The 23802-nt window shown below is 39.5% G+C and overlaps 1 protein-coding gene across 1 annotated transcript in view; it reads left to right on the forward strand.

Annotated features, from left to right (window-relative positions):
* SLC17A8 (solute carrier family 17 member 8) overlaps positions 1-23306 on the forward strand; it is a 43097-nt gene extending 19791 nt beyond the window's left edge. The window contains exons 8-12 of the mRNA XM_044277379.1: positions 7283-7432; positions 9255-9387; positions 10148-10258; positions 21278-21405; positions 22965-23306. Coding sequence (XP_044133314.1) covers positions 7283-7432; positions 9255-9387; positions 10148-10258; positions 21278-21405; positions 22965-23306 — 864 coding nt within the window. The remainder of the gene's footprint in view (positions 1-7282; positions 7433-9254; positions 9388-10147; positions 10259-21277; positions 21406-22964) is intronic.
* The last annotated feature ends 496 nt before the right edge of the window (positions 23307-23802 follow it).

The following is a 23802-nucleotide window of genomic DNA, read 5'->3' on the forward strand; positions in this document are numbered from 1 at the left end:
GGAGGGGAGGGAGAAATAGGAAGAAGACACAACAGATAATGATTGATGAAAATGAAGATAATCAGATAGTTAATTTAAGCTCTACAGTACTCCCTGAGACACAAAAAAGCCTACTCAATAAGGGGCTAGAGATTTGCACGATCCAATAAATTAAATAAATTTGACATATACTGTACATAGGCGTGGAAAAATTTATAAGAAAATTATGCCTCAAAAATATTTTTTTAAAAACCCAATAACAACAGGAGAACAAATGATAAAGTTCGACAAATTTCAACATACAGAACTAAAAGATAAGTCAAAAAAGTATCCAAGACAGGAGATTAGTGAGGAATTGGCTACATTTCGCCAAAATGTCAAATATGACATTCGAAAAATGAATGATAAATATAATAAAATAAATAATAACCTGACGAGGACAGAAATGAAAGAAATGAAAGAACTACAAACACAAGAGAGAATAACTATCCGCCCGATAAGGCCGATAAGGGGGGGGGGGGAACTATTGCTGTTCTGCACACTGAAAAATACAATATGGAATGTAATAGACAACTAATGGACACAACCATTTACACAAAACTGAAGAATGTTCCCACTAAGAAATATTATTCAGAGCTTATACAATACTGTGATAAGGGTCTAGAGAAAGGTGTTTTATCAGAACATGAGCACAAATTTATACTTAATACACAACAGAGGCTGCTTGTATTTTATTGTTTGCCTAAACTACACAAAAACCCACTGTATCCAAACCAGGACGCCCAATTATTTCTGGGATCAATTCTCTCACTTCAAATTTATCACAATATATTGACAAACTACTGCAACCTACATTAACATATATAAAGGATACCATATAAATAATTCGGACTATAGAAAATATGAAAATTGAGCCGCATTGGTTAATAGGAACCCTGGATGTGCACTCGCTTTACACCATTATTGACCACCAACAAGGAATTGAAGCTATGGAAAAAACAATTACTAAAAGACAATCAACTACCCTTGGAACAAATAGAATATTTGGTGGAAGGTGTACAGTTCATCCTAACACATAATTATTTTTGTTTTGGGACTGATTATTATTTGCAAATACAGGGTACTGCCATGGGCACCAGGTTTCCCCCCAACTACACTCATTTATTTATGGCGGAGTGGGAGCAAGAGGTTATAGCTCCCAAGCTGGGGACAGACCTGGTGCTCTGGCAAAGAAACATCGATGATGTAATTTTTATATTGTGCAAGAGTGAAGATGAACTGCAAAAGTTTTTAAAATAAATAAACACTAACAGATATAATTTACAATTCACATCAAACATAAGCAATTTATCAATAGAATTTTTAGACCTTCAAATTACAGTAGAAAATGAACATCTAATTTGTAATACTTATCAAAAGTTAGTTAACAAAAACAGTTATATTTCATATAATTGCTGCTATATGCCAGGATGGTCCTTGAATATCCCATTAGGACAATTTTGGCGTATTAAACGCAATTGTACAAAAGAAGAGAACTTTGAAAAAGAAGCCGAAAAAATGAAGCAACAATTTTTAAAGAAAAAATATCCACAGTCGGCAATTGACGATGCGTTGAACTAAAGTATGGAATATGGAGAGGGTAAATTTCTTTAAAGACAACATCACCCCTCCAAATAAACTGGAAGAGGAAACAGTAAGAATGACCTTACTATACAACACACAATACAAAAAAACATTGGCATTACATCCTTAAAGACAAAACTATAGGCCCACTAGTTTACAGAGTCACACAAATCACACTCACTAGAGCCCCAAATTTGGGACTCAAAATAGCCCCTTCCATTAAGAAAAATTATAAAAAGAATATATCCATTCAAAAGTGGGCAGGCATTGCAGGATTCCACAGATGTGGGAGATGCGCGAACTGCAAAATTACCACTTTTCAGAAAAGAACGATAAAAATAGAATCTACAACTAACACACATGTACATGCAATAAAAGACTTCTTAACATGTGACTCTACGAACGTCATATATATAATGTAATGCCCATGTAATAGACAGTATATAGGCAGAACAAAACGGACTCTTAAAAAGAGAATTTCTGATCATATTGCGAACATTAAGAACAGGTATGAAAAACACTTGCTATCTGACCACTTCAAACAAACACATAATAAAGAGCCAACTGGAATAATATATGCTGCTTTAGAAACAGTAGATAGACATTGGAGAGGGTGGGACCATTTAAGTAGAATGTCTAGAATAGAATCAAGAATCATCTTTGAATTCAACTCAATATTACCTGGGGTCTTGAATGCCGAGCTGGAGCTGTTCGGTTTCTTGTAGTCCTGGGTGGGTGCCCCTCGCCGACGTAGGGCCGAGTTTTGTACCAATTAATGGTGCTCGGTCCCCCCTTGGCGGTAGGCCGCCACCCACAGATCTTCACTTTTACAGCTGAATCCTAGCTGAACTCCATCTTGAAACTGAATTCCACCTAGATGAGAAGAAAAAAATGTACAATATATAATATAAAAACCAAAAATATAGAACCCAATATAGCATAATAAGTGAAATGCATATTTCCATGCCCCCTTTTTCTAAATAAATTGCATGAATTTGCATTAAAATCGCATATATTTCTTTAGGATGATGTTATATGGTTTACTATTAGCTATATATATTCAGACATAAAAAAACATTAATATGATTATCTATATACATTTTGGAACCTTTTTAACAAAAAAGCACATGAGAACAGCATCAAAACCGCAACTATTTTTTGGGGCGATTTTTTATATTTTTTGAATTTTTATTGTTGGCTGTAAGAAAAATATGTGCATCATTTTACTATTTGTTGGCAAATAATCCCTATATACCGGCTATGGAAATGTGAAAACCGTGTAGATCAAAATTCTGAATGAATCCATCCCAAGTTTTATCATGACCTCAATATCCCATGAACCCACAGGGTATTTAAAGTCGTTACAGATGACATACCGTAAGTGCTCCAGGATTGTTCTCATCTGAAGCTGGCTTCTATATACCACGTGGCACGCTGATTGTGCCTCTTACAAACGTACAAGTCACCTCACACAAGTGCACGAGCTGAGTCTACTACTCGCAGGCGGGAGGGAAGATTCGGAGGTAAGATTGCAGTGCCTGAGACCCTGTGGGACAAGCACTAGACCTCTATCCCTTAACAACAAAGCCGTGAGTAAGGATATCTATTTAAGGCTACATTCACACGTCAGTATTTTTCAATATCCCGAATTTCGGTCCGTTTTTTGCGGATCCGTTGTTCCTGAAAATGTTTCCATATGTCATCCGTTTTTTGCGGATCCGCAAAAAACGGAAACATGTATAAATTTCAATAAGCAAATAAAGTTGTTTGGATTTCTTTGAAAAAAAATTGAAAAAAAAAATGTTTCTGTTTGCAGGATTTCATTTCCAGGAACGGAATCCGCATAAAACGGATGACATACGTAATGACATACGAATGTCTTCCGTTTTTTGCGGATCCATTGACTTTGTATTGTACCAGGATCCGATTTTTGCGGAAAAGAATAGGACATGTTTTATATTTTTTCGGACATGCGGAATGGAACAACGAAAACGGACAGCACACATTGCGCTGTCCGATTTTTTTCAGGACCCATTGAAAATGAATGGGTCCAGATCTGGTCCAGATCTGTTCCGCAAAAAACGGAACAGATCAGGAAAGAAAAAACGGACGTGTGAATGGACCCTAACTTGTGTACACATTGCGGGGAAATAATTAACAAAGCTACAGTAATTTTTTGCACAAAGTGTTCAGTTGAAATATTGGTCATTAACCCTTGAATGGACACCTATATGAAACCCCATACATGGGAATATATGAGAATGCCTCACAACATGTAACAAGTGACATTTATGCCTTCAGTGGATATAATCAACATATAACCAATACCTGTTCAATAGAAGGACATATGACAGTCCACTCGGTGTTGACTTAAAGGGACAAAACCCATGTGCACAATTACAGTGGAACTATTGGACATCAAGCAAAACAAATAAAATACAACAGGTGGCACTTATCAATATAAAGTCGTAGCAACAACTTGATGTGAGAGATGCCACTTATAGTTATATAAATAAGGAGATATCTGAAATATGAATTGCTATTGTGGGTAAAATACACCTTGAACATAGAGTGAATTGGATCGACTTTCAGATATCTATCCCAACTCATTGATTATTTATCTATTTATTTATAACTGCCCCCCCCCTCGATTTATTACAGTTATTGTGTTTTTATTAGTTATTGTGGATTTGCTCAATATTTTTATTTTTTATTTTTTCATTTTTTATATCTTATTATGAATTATGTATTATTATATACTCAGCCTATGAATAAATTGTTTCTCAGAGTGATTCTATAAGTGGAGTGCCGACCTCTTCCATTTTATCTTCATATTATGTAAGAAATATATACACACAATGCAGGTTAAAAAAAATATGCAAATAAACCTAAGCCAACCCCATCACCATACCTGCCAGATATAGGTAAGACTATACTTATTAGGTATTAAAACAACCAACAAAAATTAGGGAACCTATTTTCATAAATTATGTTGGTGTGGTATTTGAAAACTGTTTTTTTTTATTTTGTTATACAGCCTACTTTCACACTGGCGTTTTGGTTTCCATTTCTGAGATCCGTTCAGGGCTCCCACAAGCGGTCCAAAACGGATCAGTTTTGCCCTAATGCATTCTGAATGGAAAAGGATCCGCTGAGAATGCATCAGTTTGCCTCCGTTCAGTCTCCATTCCGCTCTGGAGGCGGACAACAAAACGCTGCCTTTAGCGTTTTTCTGTCCACGATATGGTGCGGAGCAAGACTGATCCGTCCTGACACATAGTGTAAGCCAATAGGGATGGAACCATTTTCTCTGACACAATAGAAAACTGATCCGTCCCCCATTAACTTTCAATGGTGTTCAAGACGGATCCGTCATGGCTATATAAGACATAATACAAACGGATCCGTTCATGACGGATGCATGCGGTTGTATTATTGTAACGGAAGCGCAAAAACGCTAATGTGAAAGTAGCCTTACCCCAAATAAAACAAAATATTATCTAAAACATATTAATAAATATCTCTGTGTCATGAAAACACCATAAAAATTATTTTGGTATCCCAACAACAACAAAAAAAGTTTTGGTCGTTAAACTGGAACATGCACAAAGTAGAAAAATAATTTTCTGGTCAATAAGCTTTTCTGAGGAATGATCATTAAAGGGGTTGTCTCACTTGAGCCACTTCTTGTTTCTATGCTTACAACCACCCTGCAATCCAGTGGCAGTGCTTGAACGCTATAGGAAAAAGTTCTGGCCTATGCACACTCTTGTGGTCCTGGCCAGCGTAACCATGAAAACAAGCAGTGTATAATATGATGGAAAAATGAATCCAGCCCGAAAAGGAGGAAATATGGATAATAACAATACTAAGTGTTTGTATTAACTTTCTCTACATGGTAAGGCCTCATGCACACGACCGTATTTTGTTTCCGTGTCGAATCCGTTTTTTTTGCGGATAGGATGCGGACCCATTCATTTCAACGGGTGCTGTCCGCATCAGTATGTCCATTCTGTTGCTCCGCAAAAAAAATAGTGCATGTCCTATTTTTTTCTAGTTTACGGACAAGGATAGGCATTATTACAATGGATCCGCAAAAAAAAAGGATCCGCAAAAAAAACGGATGTCATACGGAACGTCGTCCGTTTTTTTTTTTTTTGCGGATCCGCAATTTGCGGACCACAAAACCCATACGGTCATGTGCATGTCGCCTAAATGCCATTTAGTGAAGTGATCCAACCCTTTAATATAAGTATGTAGTAGTCTGAAATAATATGCATGTTAGTAATAGGAAACAATTTCAGCAAAGAAAACATTTGTATATTTTGAAAGATTGTGTCATGAAAAGTTTTTACATTTTTAATATACCTTGCTTAAAATGTTTTTTCCAGATTTCTCTTTGAAATTATTGAATTGGAAGCCTTCATTTTGGATACAAATTGGTGCTGGTCATGTGACAGACACAGATGCACAGCTCGCTGCAGTTAGGCCCCTTTCACATGGGCGAGAATTCAGTGCGGGTGCAATGCTTGAGGTGAACGCATTGCACCCTCACTGAATCAGGACCCATTTACTTCAATGGGGCTGTGCAGATGAGCGGTGATTTTCACGCATCACTTATGCGTTGCGTGAAAATCGCAGCATGTTCTATATTCTGCGTTTTTCACGCAATGCAGGCCCCATAGAAATAAATGGGGATGCGTGAAAATCGCAAGCATCCGCAAGCAAGTGCGGTGCGATTTTCACGCATGGTTGCTAGATGATAGGGATGAAAGCAACCACAAACCCCATTAAAGTGTGTTCACTGTATTATTTTCCCTTATAACATGGTTATAAGGGAAAATAATAGCATTCTTAATACAGAATGCTTAGTAAAATAGAGATGGAGGGGTTAAAAAAAATAAAAAATAACTCACCTCATCCAATTGATTGGGCAGCCAGCATCCTCTTCTTGCTTCTTCTTTCAGGACCTGCAAAAGGACCTTTGATGAGGATCTTCTATCTTCATTCAGCAGGACCTGCGCTGACGTCACCGCGCTCACCACGTGGTGAGTGCGATTACGTCATCAAAAGTCCTTTTACAGGTCCTGAAAGAAGAAGCAAACAGACGATGCCGGCTGCAAGATCAAGTGGATGAGGTGAGTTAATGTTTCTTTATTTTTTTAACCCTTTAATCCACATTTTAGTAAGCATTCTGTATTAAGAATGCTATTACTTTCCTTTATAACCATGTTATAAGGGAAAATAATAAAATGAATAAAACACCTAACCCAAACCCGAACTTCAGTGAAGAGGTCCGGGTTCGGGTCTGGGTACCACATTCAGTTTTTTCTCACATGCGTGCAAAACTGACTGCAATTGCGTGCCTACTCGCGCGGTTTTCCTGCAATGCACACGCAGCACATCTGGAGCAAATCCGGGACGCCCGTGTGAAAGAGGTCTTACAGTACAGATATCAGAGCTCTGTGCCACGTCCCCGTGTGATCATCACATGATCAAGACAGATTTTTATTCCTTGGAAAGAAATAATGAAGAGTTCCATTCACTGACTGCACGTAGTGATACTGAGAACCATTAATTCACAAATATAAAGAATTCTATACTTGTAATTTACAATTTAATACATTGCTTCCACTCTCGCACTAACGCACATTTAATAATTTTCTATGTATAATTTCAGAAATTTAAGACACCTTGGAAGAAGTTCTTTACCTCAATGCCAGTCTATGCAATCATAGTGGCAAATTTCTGCCGGAGCTGGACCTTTTATTTATTGCTGATCAGCCAGCCGGCTTACTTTGAAGAAGTGTTTGGCTTCCCAATTAGTAAGGTGCATATATTTTTTAGTGTGTGAAAGTATTAATTTAAGGATCAAAAATAACCATCAACCCTAGTGAGTAAGTGCATCTTAAACTTAGAAAGGTTGTCCCAAGAAGCAAGGTCCCATATACATTATTCCTTATAGGAAATGAATCATTTTACCAGTTTGAACAGTGTTTTAAAGGGGGAAAAATGAATTAATAACTTGCATTGTCACTCCCTACTTTTGCATGGGTCTTTGCATGTCCATCCAAGGATGTTTTTGCTGGAGCACATGTCTGCACTTGAAAGAGCAAATGCCTCTTCAGGTGAAAGCATCACTGCTTTGATCATCTAAATCAGGGATGCCCAACCTGCAGCCCTCCAGCTGTTGCAAAACTACAACTCCCAGTATCCCTGCTCAGCCTACAGCTATTAGGGCATGCTGGGAGTTGTGGTTTTGCAACAGCTGGAGGGCCACAGGTTGAGCATCCCTGATCTAAATCATTGTTTCTAGGCAGTAGATCTTTCTGCCTAAACAGCAATCTGCTTACCAGAAGCAATGATTCTCTATGGGCACGAGCAATCACAGTAGCAATCACTCGTTCCCATACAGAGGAGATGATAGCTGGATGTAAATGCAGCTCACACCTCCTCTGACAAGCAGGCAATTTTAGGGAACAAACAGTCCGCTTCCGATAATTGCCTGAAAAGTCAGCTCTTGTAAAGGGGTCTTAACAGTCACAGGCAATAGTGCTTTTAAATACTATGCTTTCCAAAGTATTATGTAAGAGATCAAGAGATCACTGATTCCCTTAGGGGGACAAAAAAAAGTTAAATTAAGTTAATTAAAGTTTAGTGACAAAAAAAAGTCATCTCACCCTAAAAAAATGTCCCTTTTTTAAAACAGTGGAATTTCTTTTTTTTTGCATTCCTCCACAAACATTTTATAAAACTTAATCAATGAATGATATCTGCCCCAAAAGGCACCAATGCAAAGTACATCCCGTCCAACTTTTTGAAGTAAACCCCAAATGAAGTAAAACGTGAAATGCAATAGAGAGGCTTGCAGTTTTTTGATGGCTTGGAAATAAGTTTTGGCAGGTCAGCTAGTATTAAAAAGATTTACCAATTTCCCAGTTCTTCTTTCCTCAGAAGTTATATTGCCTTTTTTAAATTTAATAACCCATTCTGGGTGAAACATATGAAATTACAGGCAATTTCTGGACTAACACAGGACTGTTCAACTTAGGCTACTTTCACACTAGCGTTCGATCGGATCCGTTCTGAACGGATCCGATCATAATAATGCAGACGGTGGCTCCGTTCAGTACGGATCCGTCTGCATTATTTTAGCATATAAAAGCTAAGTGTGAAAATAGCCTCAGACGGATCCGTCCAGACTTTCAATGTAAAGTCAATGGGGGACGGATCCGCTTGAAGATTGAGCCATATTGTGGCATCTTCAAACGGATCCGTCCCCATTGACTTACATTGTAAGTCTGGACGGATCTGCACGCCTCCGCACGGCCAGGCGGACACCCGAACGCTGCAAGCAGCGTTCAGCTGTCCGCCTGTCCGTGCGGAGGTGAGCGGAGCGGAGGCTGAACGCCGCCAGACTGATGCAGTCTGAGCGGATCCGCATCCATTCAGACTGCATCAGGGCTGGACGGAAGCGTTCGGGTCCGCTCGTGAGCCCCTTCAAACGGAGCTCACGAGCGGACACCCGAACGCTAGTGTGAAAGTAGCCTAAGACATTCATTTATTTTTATATAGTCTTTTTTTTAGCAGTACCCTAAATCAATGATTTTATAGCTGTAAGAGCATAACTAATATTCTCTTCTGTTTCTTAGGTTGGTGTGCTCTCTGCTGTTCCACACATGGTAATGACAATCATTGTACCCATTGGAGGACAGCTGGCAGATATGTTAAGAAGCAAGCAGATACTGAGCACCACAACTGTAAGAAAAATCATGAACTGTGGAGGTATTAGATTATGTTCCTCTCTTTGTACTTTTTATATATTTATTAATACTACAGAAAAAAAACATCAGGCAAGCATGTGAGCAATTGTCTCAGAGTTTAATACTTTACTGTAATATTTACATTTGTCCCTGTACAGTAAATGGTTTCATGTTATGTTATCCAAACCCTATAATGCCCTCTAAGGCCCGGGCCCCTCACACAGGTTGTACTTACCTTGCTCCCTGGCACCCGCGTCGCTTCTGATGCTCGCACGGCCACCACTGCATCTCTCTGTCAATAGCAGGCCGCGATGGGGACAAGCCTTCCTAGTATCGCCTGCTATTGGCTGCCCCCCCACATTGCTGGATGTTTTGATGCAGCGGCTGCCGATGGCATCAGAAGCTACGCAGGTGCCGGAGAGCAAGGTAAGTACAACCTGTGTGAGGGGACATTATAAGGGTTGGATAACCCATTTAAAGGGTCAAAGATTTTTGGTAAAACTTTTGCTAGACATATATTGATAGACGTATCAAAAGTTTCAATCGGTGGAGGTCCGAGTGGTGACACAATCCCATAGCCTTCTATTGAGCCCATCTCCTGCAGTGAGGAGAGAGAGTGTGATATACGAGCACTTCTTTCTCCTCATTTTAACGATTGGTGGATGTGTCAGTGCTCAGACCACCACCAATCAAAGCTTTTTATATGACATATTACACGTTTTACCAGAACTCAATGACCATTTAACTACATATATTAATAAATTTGTCATATTTATGCGCAGGGTTTGGAATGGAGGCCACGCTTCTTCTGGTGGTTGGCTACTCTCATACTAAGGCCATTTCAATTTCCTTTCTCATCCTTGCTGTAGGATTCAGTGGTTTTGCTATATCAGGTAAGGGCTGCTGGTCTGTTATTGAGATCATTTTTATTGTTATTTACGGTTTATATGTTTGTTATTATTAGGTCTTTAGTATAAAATTATAAAATCTTTATTAACAAAAAGGACAAAGTTTACTTTAATAGTAAATAGGTTTATACATCAGAATGCATATCCTCTATCTATCTATCTATCTATCTATCTATCTATCTATCTATCTATCTATCTATCTATCTGTCTTTCACATGGATTAGCTGTAACATTGAGAGTTATAAAATCTATTTACAAGCTTGGCTCTAGATCAGTCACAGTTATTTGAAGGTTTTTATTGCTATTTTACGATGTTACTAAATATTACTGTTGTGCACTTGCCAATTTATTTGTTTTAGTTCAGTTTTCTTTAACAGTTTTCTTTTCTACTTACTGCCTGAATGAATCCATCCTGAACAGTCATAATTACCCGCATTGCATCCATTTTAATTATTCTTTATCACTGATGTTGAAAAAGATACAATTAGTTGTAATTAAATGTCCATCAGTGTTGCCTCCTGTTTTAATTTCAGACAAAGGCACACATATTTGAGCATTGTTATAATTAATGAATGTTGTGCCTGATAACATCTGGGTAATCAGCCGGCTGGGGAATCTGATCTTCGAATATATATATATAATATTGCCGCTGCTGTGTTGTTTTCTTGCCATGCTAACAATGTGATGCAGATTAGTAAATCACAGAGCAAGGATGCCAGGGGCTGCCATTATACACAAATAATCTTTCTGATCATAATTATGGCATCTGAACATTTTTATACCTAGCCTATGTCTGTATGGAGAGATAATGTAAAACTAAGGATGTAATATTATTGTATTGCAACCAGGGGCGTACATAGAAATCACTGGGCCCCAAAGCAATAATCTAAATTGGGCCCCCATTCCCCTTTTATAGCCCCTCCAACTACCCATTCCAGGCCTCTCTCTTTGTTCCATGAACTATTCTTGCTGCTGCGTTTTATAATTTATGCCATCAGGGCTGGATTGGGATTACAAAACAGCCCTGACACACAAAAGAGGTATAATAGATGCAGTGAGTACAGATGTATAGAGTATACAGGAGTATACTGTTATGTGAGGTACGAGGTATAATAGATGCAGTGTGTACAGATGTATAGTGTATACAGCAGTGTACTGATATGTGAGGTACAAGGTATAATACATGCAGTGTGTACAGATGTATAGTGTATACAGCAGTGTACTGATATGTGAGGTACAAGGTATAATACATGCAGTGTGTACAGGTATATAGTATATACAGCAGTGTACTGTTATGTGAGGTACGAGGTATAATACATGCAGTGTGTACAGGTATATAGTATATACAGCAGTGTACTGATAAGTGACGTACGAGGTATAATATATGCAGTGTGTGCAGGTATATAGTATATACAGCAGTGTACTGATAAATGAGGTACAGGGAATAATATATGCAGTGTGTACAGGTATATAGTATATACAGCAGTGTACTGATAAGTGAGGTACAGGGAATAATATATGCAGTGTGTACAGGTATATAGTATATACAGCAGTGTACTGATAAGTGACGTACGAGGTATAATATATGCAGTGTGTGCAGGTATATAGTATATACAGCAGTGTACTGATAAATGAGGTACAGGGTATAATATATGCAATGTGTACAGGTATATAGTATATACAGCAGTGTACTTATAAGTGAGGTACAGGGAATAATATATGCAGTGTGTACAGGTATATAGTATATACAGCAGTGTACTGATAAGTGAGGTACAGGGAATAATATATGCAGTGTGTACAGGTATATAGTATATACAGCAGTGTACTGATAAGTGACGTACGAGGTATAATATATGCAGTGTGTACAGGTATATAGTATATACAGCAGTGTACTTATAAGTGAGGTACAGGGAATAATATATGCAGTGTGTACAGGTATATAGTATATACAGCAGTGTACTGATATGTGAGGTATGAGGTATAATAGATGCAGTGTGTACAGGTATATAGTATATACAGCAGTGTACTGATATGTGAGGTATGAGGTATAATACATGCAGTGTGTACATGTATATAGTATATACAGCAGTGTACTGATAAGTGAGGTACGAGGTATAATATATGCAGTGTGTACAGGTATATAATATATACAGCAGTGTACTGATAAATGAGGTACAGGGTATAATATATGCAGTGTGTACAGGTATATAGTATATACAGCAGTGTACTGATAAGTGAGTTACAGGGAATAATATATGCAGTGTGTACAGGTATATAGTATATACAGTAGTGTAATATGTGAGGTATGAGGTATAATGGATGCAGTGTGTACAGATATATTGTATATATAGCCTGTACTGACATGTGAGGTACGAGGTACTGTATAATAGATGCAGTGTGTACAGGTATATAGTAAATACAGCAGTGTACTGATATGTTAGGTATGAGATATAATAGATGAAGTGTGTACAGATATATTGTAAATGGGTAGAAGTGAAGGACCTCCTCTTACCACTCCATTCCAGTCCAGTCTGTATGGATGAATGCAGAGCTGATTGTGAACTTCTAATACTTGCTGTTAGGGGTTGAAGGACCTGTGATGATGTCATCACAGGTCCTGGCAGATGTACCTTTTAAACCTAGGAACTACACCATTTTTGGTGCAGTTCCTTTGCTAGATTCTGCAGGACCTGTGATGTTGAAGATGATGCACTGTTCTAACCTGGGAACTACACTTTACACTGTGCAGTTCCCTTACAGGACCTGTGATGACATCATCAAAGGTCCTTTAGATTTAGAAAGATAGACAGGAGCAATTAGGGGGCGGGGCCTCTACTCCACTTCGGGCCCCTCTTTCTCACTGGTCCCATAGCAGCTGCGTGGTCTGCCTATATGGTAGGTACACCACTGATTGCAACAAAAGTGATGCTAAACTGTATTTCTTAAGATATCTTAGCAAATACATTTAGCATAATTTTTGATACAATTAAATCAGATTTTATTTTCAGTTTTATATATTCCTGTAAATAAAGTACTGTAGATGTAATATGTAATCACCTATAGATGTACTGAGCTGTGGGAAAAAACTACAGCAACTCACCAACCATCCCAGGAAAAGAAAAGGCAGTATTATAATTAGTATACAAATACTATATATTATAATTTAATACAAAGTACATAAAAGTAGAAAAAGGGCTGGTGGCTAGAAGTCAGAGTTGGTTGCCAGACAGGAGTATGGTACACAAGTAGTCAGATAGAGATTCACACCATTGCTGGTAACTAAAGACTAGGAACACACTGCTGGAGACATAGCCTTAAATACCTAGGGATACCCAGCCATTGGCTGGGGAAGGATTTGGATGAACGCTGGCCCTTTAAGAGGCCACCTATAGAGCAGACCTGGAGGCCTTTGAAGTAGATGCACAGATAACTGCAGAAGATGTGGACGGTCTTGGTCACCAAGACTGTGAGTAGTGCAGTGCCTATGCTCGCTGAAAGGAGCAAGTCAGGGGCACCAGTGCAACAGGAATAATATTATATATAGATAATTATTATTATTATAAATATCCTATGACTTTATGTATACAGCTCCTATTCAGATCAATTTGTTTCCATGGCTACAGACTGCCAGCAAGCTCTGTGTATTCTGCATTCATACTCCCTTCCAACTATCTTATACTTCTTACTAAGATAAATTTGGTACAGGCCACCCTTTCTTAAGCTGACATGGGACCTGATGTTGGGTTAGCCAACATTTTATTTCATTAACAACCTGTGTAGTCCCTATTGATGATATCGCTTGACATGACTTGGTTATGTAGCAAAATAGTTTATCTGTGTCTTCATTGACCAATCTAAGTGGTTAGAATGAAGCAGCTCACCCCATTAACTCCCTTCCCCCAGTGGTGAGATTTTTTCCCCACACATTATATATTAAACTAGCTGAAGGACCCAGGTATATTTAATCTACATCATTTAATGTTTGTGTATGTCATTAAAAGATATCAACACTATCCACTATAACAGTGACATCTACAGCACTCTGCCCCAAAAACAGTGACCTCCACAGCCCCCCACCCCTTAACACTGACCCCCCCGCACAGTGCCAAGTCCCTTAAAATTGGACCTCCACAGCAGCCCACCCCCTTAACTTTGACCTTTACAGCAGCCTTCCCCTTTAACAGTGCGTTTCACAGCACACCACCACACCATCAGAGGTCCAGTTTTAGGCTGGACAGCCCGGCTTTCAGACTCCCTGTCCTCTGTCTGGTGCAGGGCCTGGACGAACACAAGGATGTCCTTTTGAACAGCTCACTCTTAGAAGCACTGTGCTGTCTGAGTGTGAGCTGCAGGAAGAAAGTCACCCTCCCTCCCACCCCTGCAGCTGACCAGAAGTTAATTTTTAAAGGGAACCTGTCACCAGTTTTATGGTGTCCTAACTAAGGGCAACATAAATAAGTGACTGATTCTCTTAGCAAAATGCTGTGGTCACTTTCTTTAATTGACCCAGTCAATCTGCCAACATCTTGTATTGAAAATCTCCAGCTGATAATGATGAGTCATGAATATTCATGAGCTCCTGACTCTCCCCGCCCACCTGCTGCTGAATGACAGTTTGTTTCCATAGGAATCAGCAGCAGGTGGGCAGGGGAGTGGCTATAGCTTTGAATTAAATATACGCTGGACTCAATGACATCACGCTGGACTCAAATCAGCTCATTAGCATTTGGCATGTGGCATCTTTGTGTGTATATTATGAGGTAACCATCTGTCACACCAGTAAGTGAATACATCTAAAGTACAAACTGGATTCCCAAAAAGTTGGGACACTATACAAATCGTGAATAAAAACTGAATGCAATGATGTGGAGGTGCCAACTTCTAATATTTTATTCAGAATAGAACATAAATCACGGAACAAAAGTTTAAACTGAGAAAATGTACCATTTTAAGGGAAAAATTTGCTGAATCAGAATTTCATGGTGTTAACAAATCCCCAAAAAGTTGGGACAAGGCCATTTTCACCACTGTGTGGCATCTCCCCTTCTTCTTACAACACTCAACAGACGTCTGGGGACCGAGGAGACCAGTTTCTCAAGTTTAGAAATAGGAATGCTTGTCTAATACAGGCCTCTAACTGTTCAATCGTCTTGGGCCTTCTTTGTTGCACCTTCCTCTTTATGATGCGCCAAATGTTCTCTATAGATCTGGACTGCAGACTGGCCATTTCAGTACCTGGATCCTTCTCCTACGCAGCCATGATGTTGTGATTGATGCAGAATGTGGTCTGGCATTATCTTGTTGAAAAATGCAGTGTCTTCCCTGAAAGAGATGACGTCTGGATGGGAGCATATGTTGTTCTAGAACCTGAATATATTTTTCTGCATTGATGGTGCCTTTCCAGACATGCAAGCTGCCCATGCCACATACACTCATGCAACCCCATACCATCAGAGATGCAGGCTTCTGAACTGAGCGTTGATAACAACTTGGGTTGTCCTTGTCCTCTTTGGTCCGGGTGACATGGCGTCCCAGATTTCCAAAAGGAACTTCGAATCGTGACTTGTCTGACCACAGAACAGTCTTCCATTTTGCCACACTCCATTTTAAATGATCCCTGGCCCAGTGAAAACGCCTGAGCTTGTGGATCTTGCTTAGAAATGATAGTAGCTCCATAGCCCCTGAAGACGCCACATCCGTGGTGAAACATGTCGGGGGAGCTGCAAGTTTAGGTTTTTAGATCAGTGTAGTGTGCATTGTGATCGGGCCCTGGTGCGCTGCAGACACTAGGTGTAACCGATTTCAACAGTTACTCGTTCCTAAAGAGGAATTTAGGGATAGAGTTACATGTACTCTATTCACTCCGGTGCAGGGCTGACAGATAGCAACATCTTGTCACAATCCTATAAGACCGGAGGAGGGGAAATTTAATAGGATTCTATTCCTCAGGATCTAAATACACTATGGGAAAAACTGCAAATATAAGCAGACACCAGTAACAAAACAAGTGTATACTGTCACCATGCACTAGAACACTGTAATTTTAAACACCTTTTCTTTTCTATTTTCCCGTTCTTTTTAATGAATATCTAATAAATGTTATATTTTATAATTTGACCTTAAACGGGAAACTATTAGCCGTTCGGCTATCTGAACCCTATAAATTTAAATCCCGGGTCCAGAGGGTCCCTGAAGGGAATTGCTTAGAAATGGTTTCTTCTTTGCACTATAGAGTTTCAGCTGGCAACGGCGGATGGCACGGTGGATTGTGTTCACTGACAATGGTTTCTGGAAGTATTCCTGAGCCCATTCTGTGATTTCCTTTACAGTAGCATTCCTGTTTGTGGTGCAGTGTCGTTTAAGGGCCCGGAGATCACGGGCATCCAGTATGGTTTTACGGCCTTGACCATTACGCACAGAGATTGTTCCAGATTCTCTGAATCTTCGGATGATGTTATGCACAGTTGATGATGATAGATGCAAAGTCTTTGCAATTTTTTGCTGGGTAACACCTTTCTGGTATTGCTCCACTATCTTTCTGCGCAACATTGTGGGAATTGTTGATCCTCTACCCATCTTGGCTTCTGAGAGACACTGCCACTCTGAGAAGCTCTTTTTATACCCAAGCGTGTTGCCAATTGACCTAATTAGTGTTAATTGGTCTTCCAGCTCTTGTTATGCTCAAATTTACTTTTTCCAGCCTCTTATTGCTACTTGTCCCAACTTTTTGGGGATTTGTTGACACCGTGAAAATTTGAATCAACTTATTTTTCCTTTAAAATGATACATTTACTCGGATTAAACGTTTGATCTGTCATCTACGTTCTATTACAAATAAAATATTGACATTTGCCATCTCCACATCATTGCATTCAGTTTTTATTCACAATTTGTTTAGTGTCCCAACTTTTTTGGAATCCGGTTTGTACTTTTTAGTAGTTAATGATTGTATATAATTAGTTAGATTATAATCAAATATCCACATGACAGGTTCCCTTTTTTAACTTCATTTTTTCAATCCCTGTCGGCAAAGGAGTATGAGGGGGCCTGGCCTAACCGAATCCAGGGCGTGGCTTAGTGGGACCTAGAAGTAGATTTTTAACCATTTTTTCAATCCCTGTCAGCTGAGGAGTGGGAGGGGGAATGGCCTAAGTGGATCGGGGGGGGGGGGGTCCTTTTGAACAGCTCAGTCTAAGACAGCAGACTGTGCTGTCTGAGTCTGAGCTGCAGGGAGAAAGTCAACCTCCCTCCCACCTCTGCAGCTGACAGAAGTAGATTTTTAACTTAATTTTTTCAATCCCTGTTGGCTGAGTGTGAAGGGACGTGGCCTAACTGAATGGGGGTGTGTGGCTTAGCGGGACCTAGAAGTTGATTTTTAACTTGATTTTTTCAATCTCTGTCTGCTGATGAGTGGGAGCGGACGTGGCCTAACCAGATCAGGGGCATTGCTTACTGGGACCTGGAGGCGGGGTTTTAAGTTTGCCTTTTAATTGTGGACACATTGTGGCAGAGGACGTGTCTGGGCTCCTTCCTGCAAGAGTGACGCCCCTCTGGGCACCTTTCTGGCTCATTTGCATACCAAATAAACAAATTTTTAGAGGATAAAAACATCTATTGCTGGAACAAAGGCACATCTAGAAATAAGGTACTAAGTGCTATTAGGCCATGGCTTTATTTCAATAGCGATTATCCCGGTGACACATTTCCTTTAACCCCTTGAGGTTTGGGCTCATTTTCACCTTAAGGACCAGGCCATTTTTTTCTAATCTGACCAGTGTCACTTTATGTGGTGATAACTTTAAAACGCTTTTACTTATCCAGGCCATTCTGAGACTGTTTTCTCATCACATATTGTACTTCATGACAGTGGTAAAATTGAGTCAAAAAATAAATTTTTATTTATAAAAAAAATTCCACATTTACCAAAAATTTTGAAAAATTTGCTAATTTCCAAATTTCAATTTCTCTACTTTTATAATAGATAGTAATACCTCCAAAATAGTTATTACTTTACATTCCCCATATGTCTACTTAATGTTTGTATCATTTTGTGAATGCCATTTTATTTTTTGGGGACGTTAGAAGGCTTACAAGTTTAGAAGCAAAACTTTTTCAGGACCAGTTCAGGTCTGAAGTAACTTTGTGAGGCTTACATAAAAGAAACCACCCAAAAATGACCCCATTTTACAAACTACACCCCTCAAGGTATTCAAAACTGATTTTTACAAACTTTGTTAACCCTTTAAGTGTTCTACAAGATTTAATGGAAAATAGACATAACATTTCAAAATTTCACTTTTTTTTAGCAGATTTTCCATTTGAATCCATTTTGTTTCTAGTTACAAAGCAAGGGTTAACAGCAAAAAAACCTCAATATTTATGGCCCTGATTCTGTAGTTTACAGAAACACCTCATATGTGGTCGTAAACTGCTGTACGGGCACACGACAGGGCGCAGAAAGAAAGGAATGCCGTACGGTTTTTGGAAGGCAAATTTTGCTGGACTGGTTTTTTGACACCATGTCCCATTTGAAGCCCCCCTCATGCACCCCTAGAGTAGAAACTCCAAAAAAGTGACCCCATTTTAGAAACTACGGGATAGGGTGGCAGTTTTGTTGGTACTATTTTAGGGTACATATGATTTTTGGTTGCTCTATATTACACTTTTTGTGAGGTAAGGTAACAAGAAATAGCTGTTTTGGCACAGTTTTTATTTTTTGTTATTTACAACATTCATCTGACAGGTTAGATCATGTGGTATTTTTATAGAGCAGGTTGTCACGGATGCAAAAATACCAAATATGACTACTTTTTTGGGTTGTTTGTTTCAGTTTTACATAAAGCATAAAAAAAATGATTCTTTAGTGTCTCCACATTCTGAAAGCCATAGTTTTACTTTTTTTTTTTTGGGTGACTGTCTTGTGTAGGGGCTCATTTTTTTCAGGATGAGATGACGGTTTGATTGGCACTATTATGGGGTGTGTATGACTTTTTGATCGCTTCCATTACACTTTTTGTGATGTAAGGTGACAAAAAATGGCTTTTTTTAAAACCATTTTTACTTAATTTTTTTTACGGTGTTCACCTGAGGGGTTAGGTCATGTGATATTTTCATAGAGCAGGTTCTTACGGACACGGTTTTTACTTAGTTTTACACGATAACAGCTTTTTTAAAACAAAAAATGATGTTTTACTGTCTCCATATTCTAAGCCATAGTTTTTTAATTTTTTGGGCGATTGTCTTAGGTAGGGGCTCATTTTTTGCTGGATGTCTGTTAGATTGGTACTATTTTGGTGGGCATATGTCTTTTTTTATCGCTTGCTGTTGTACTTTTAGTGCTGTAAGGTGACAAAAAAATTGTTTATTTAGCACAGTTTTATTTTATTTTTTACGGTGTTCATCTGAGGGGTTAGGTCATGTGATATGTTTATAGAGCTGGTCGATACGAACGCGGTGATACCTAATCTGTCTACTTTTCTTTTTTTCCCTATTTTTCACCAAAATTTTTTAACTTTATTTGGGGAAAATGACGAGTTGTTTTTTTTTCACTTGAAACTTTGCATTTTTGGGGGGAAAACTTTTTATTGAACTTTTTTTCACTTTATTTTTTGTCCCGCTTTGGGACTTCAACTTTCGGGGTCTGATCCCCTTTACAATGCATTCCAATACTTCTGCATTGGAATGCATTGGCTGTATGAATAATACAGGGGGCTGGATCTCACAGACTCTTTACCGGAAGGCAGCCCCGATGCCTAAGGAAGGCATCGCACTGCCTTCCATGCCATCGGGTCCCCATTACAGCAGCACGGAGACCCAATGGCAGCGCCGATCCCCTCCGGAATGACCCATAAACGCTGCAAATTGCAAGTCTGAATTGACCTGCGGTTTGCAGTGAGATCGCAAACGGGGGGGGTCAGAGATTTCAGCAGGCACTCTGAATGATTTCAGCAGGTGCTCTGTTCCGATGACCGCCTGCCGCGCAGCGGTGATCAGAAATATACAGGGTGTACAGGTACCTGTACACCCTATGTCCCCAAGAGGTTAAAGCTCACCTACATCAGTGAAGAAAAATGTATGGGTTGTTATGGAAACCTGGAGTAAAACTGTGTATGTGGAGGCTGGAGGACCTGCGAGCTTCTATTGGCTGATAAGAGTCACATGACCAAGCTTCTATTGGCTAATGCATTTTTTGGGAATATCTCAGGAACAGTACGTCCTAGAGAGCTGAGACCTTCCCGGACACCTGATGTACATGTACAAATTTCGTGATTGTAAATGCGACGGTGCGGATTCCTTTAGCGGACATACATACATGCACCCACATACACTCAGCTTTATTTATTAGATGTATAGCTCATATATGTGCAGCTATTATGTATGTATATTTTTGTGTTTTTCTTAGAACTGCAAAAGTCTCTATGATAATTTGTGAATACAGGCAACTCCAGAATATTTAGCCTAAATGCAAAGTTTTTATGTGAACATGTAATTCCCCTCTTCATTTCAGATACAGTTTCTAATTTATGTATAGTGGTACTATACAGTATATTGTACATAGCTAGGGATGAGCGAACTTCATATTTTGAAGTTCGTGTTCGGGTTGTGGTATATGCTGACTTATGTTATGGATTCTGTTACCACAAACCATAACGCAATTCCATGATGGAATGCCTTTAGAGGCATTCCATTATTAATTCCGTCTTAATAGAAGTCTGTGGCCTGCATAACGGATCCGTCCGGATTCCGTTATGCATGAGAGGACTCCAGCATAACGAAAACTAGACAGATATGCTGGCCATAGACGTCTATTATGACTGAATGAATAACGGAATGCCTCTAAAGGCAATTCAGCATATACCACAACCCGAACACGAAGATGAGAACTTCAAAATATGAAGTTTGCTCATCCCTATACATAGCAATTGATAGCATTCCATTTATATTGAATTTAATAAGGTACTGCAGTTAGTAGTCTCTAAAAGCCACATTACTTTCTTGTTCTAGGTTTTAATGTCAACCATTTGGACATTGCACCAAGATATGCCAGCATTCTCATGGGGATATCTAATGGTGTTGGGACCTTATCCGGGATGGTGTGTCCACTTATAGTTGGTGCCATGACAAAGCATAAGGTAAAAGTTCAGTGCTATGTCATTGTGGATATAAGACATGCTGATGTTATTCAGATATGACTGCATGCCAATATGTGTAATGCCTCCCCTGTAGTTCCCCTGGTATTCTAATACCCTATGTAGTGCTAGTATGTATAATGCTCTCACCCCCTGTAGCCCCTATGTACTATAGAGCTAGTATGTATAATCTTCTCAGCCCCCTGCAGTTCCCCTTACTATAATGCCATAATACTCCCTGTGGTCCCCTGTAGTATAAGTGCGTACACTCTTGTAGTCCCCCTGTAGTTTAGTGCGTCCCTGTAGTCCTCTCGTAGTATAATGTGTCCCTGTAATCCTCCCATAGTATAATGAGCATCTGTAGTCCCCCTGTAGTATAATGTGCCCCTTTAGTCCTCCCATGGTATAATGGGCATCTGTAGTCCCCCTGTAGTATAATGTGCCCCTTTAGTCCTCCCATAGTATAATGCCTCCATATTTTAATGCATCTCTGTAGTCCCCGCGTAGTATAATGTGTCCCTGTAGGCCTCCCATAATATAATGCGCCTCTGTAGTCCCACTGTAGTATAATGTGTCCCTGTAGGCCTCCCATAATATAATGCGCCTCTGTAGTCCCCCTGTAGCATAATGTGCCCCTTTAGTCCTCCCATAGTATAATGCCTCCATATTTTAATGCATCTCTGTAGTCCCCGCGTAGTATAATGTGTCCCTGTAGGCCTCCCATAATATAATGCGCCTCTGTAGTCCCACTGTAGTATAATGTGACCCTGTAGTTGCCACATAATATAATGCACCCCTGTAGTCACTCTATAGCATAATGCCCCTGTTGTCCTCCCCCATAGTATAATGCCCCTGTAGTTTCCCAATAACATAATGTGTCCCTGTAGTTCTCCCATACTATAATGAGCCATTGTTGTTCTCTATAGTATAATGCCCCTCTGTACTGGTTTTATATATACATCATCCCCGTAGTCCCCCATAGTTAATTCATAATGTAGTGTTTTTTTATATAATGGTATCCCTTTTCCCCCCATAGTAAAATCCCCGCTGTAGTGGTGCCAACTTAAATATATAAGAAAAAAATACTCACCTGTGTACCCCTCCATGCCACCATCTGCGATGCAGGCCTGCAGTTTGAGTAGTCTCATCTCTGGGAAGACGGTCATGATGACATCACTGCGACCTCATGCGCTGGGCCTTGGGTGGCACAGTGATGACACCTGAGACCTGGTACAGGAGGTTGCAGTGATGTAATTGCGACCTTCTGTGCTATTCTACTGCCTCACAGACTGGAGCCATAGGCGCCCGTGCCCCGTCATAAACTGCCTAATGGCAGATGTGGCCCCAGGTATGTGCAAGCATTTTTGTTGATGCACAGAGGACAGAGTAGATTCAAGAAAAGTTTTTGAAGTGGAGGTGGGAGGAAGTGGTAAGAGCTTGCATGTGTAGCACTGTATGATAAGAGTTTGATTCTAAGCTTCTTTATCGAAACTCGAATATGGATTATTTCTTGCTAATTGATCAGTATATATTTAATGATATTGTCTTTATTTTCTTTGTAGACTCGTGAAGAATGGCAAAATGTATTTCTGATTGCTGCCATGGTCCACTACAGTGGGGTTATCTTTTATGGCATTTTTGCTTCAGGAGATAAACAGGACTGGGCAGATCCAGAGAGTCTTAGTGAGGATAAATGTGGTATTATAGACAATGATGAACTGGCAGAAGAAACTGAACTGAATAATGAATCCTTCAATAGTCCAAGTAAAAAGACCAGTTATGGTGCTACCATTCATAGCAATGAAGTTCGAAAGGCTGGCTGGAGGAAACAGAAAGGTATGACCCAGGACTATGATGAACAGACATCCTACCACTACGAGAATGGACATTTTCAGGACTCCTAATTTTGCAAGAACAGTCATTATGTTCAAGCGAAGTATTGTTAACAAGACCTCTATTGAAGTACTGTATTGCTATGGAACTAGTTTGGTTGGTTGACTGTTTCTAAATGTTAGAGGTGGAAAATGTCGCCCTGTTTATCCACTTAACATATTGATCTCCTATGCCATTGCATGGTATAGTGCACTTTGATGGTTGTCTTACTTTTCATGCTATGCAAAGTTAATCTGCATGACCGTGATAATAGCTACTATGTCTTTTTAAATATTTCTATGTTTAAAGAATCACTCCCAAAATATTTGTTATTCTCTGGCTCATTAGTAAGGTACATGATGTAAGTTGTAGTGAAGGTAATCTCCTTGCTTGTAGCTGTAATTATGAGTTATCCACTCCCTTCTGTTCCTCAGCTGTGTCATGGGACAAACACTCTGACTCTCCACCTGACACACAGGAAGTCCACACATAAGTCAATGGTGGACATTTATTAAGATTGGTATTTCC

The sequence above is a fragment of the Bufo gargarizans genome, chromosome 2, assembly GCF_014858855.1.
Source record: "Bufo gargarizans isolate SCDJY-AF-19 chromosome 2, ASM1485885v1, whole genome shotgun sequence".
NCBI classification, from domain to species: domain Eukaryota; kingdom Metazoa; phylum Chordata; class Amphibia; order Anura; family Bufonidae; genus Bufo; species Bufo gargarizans.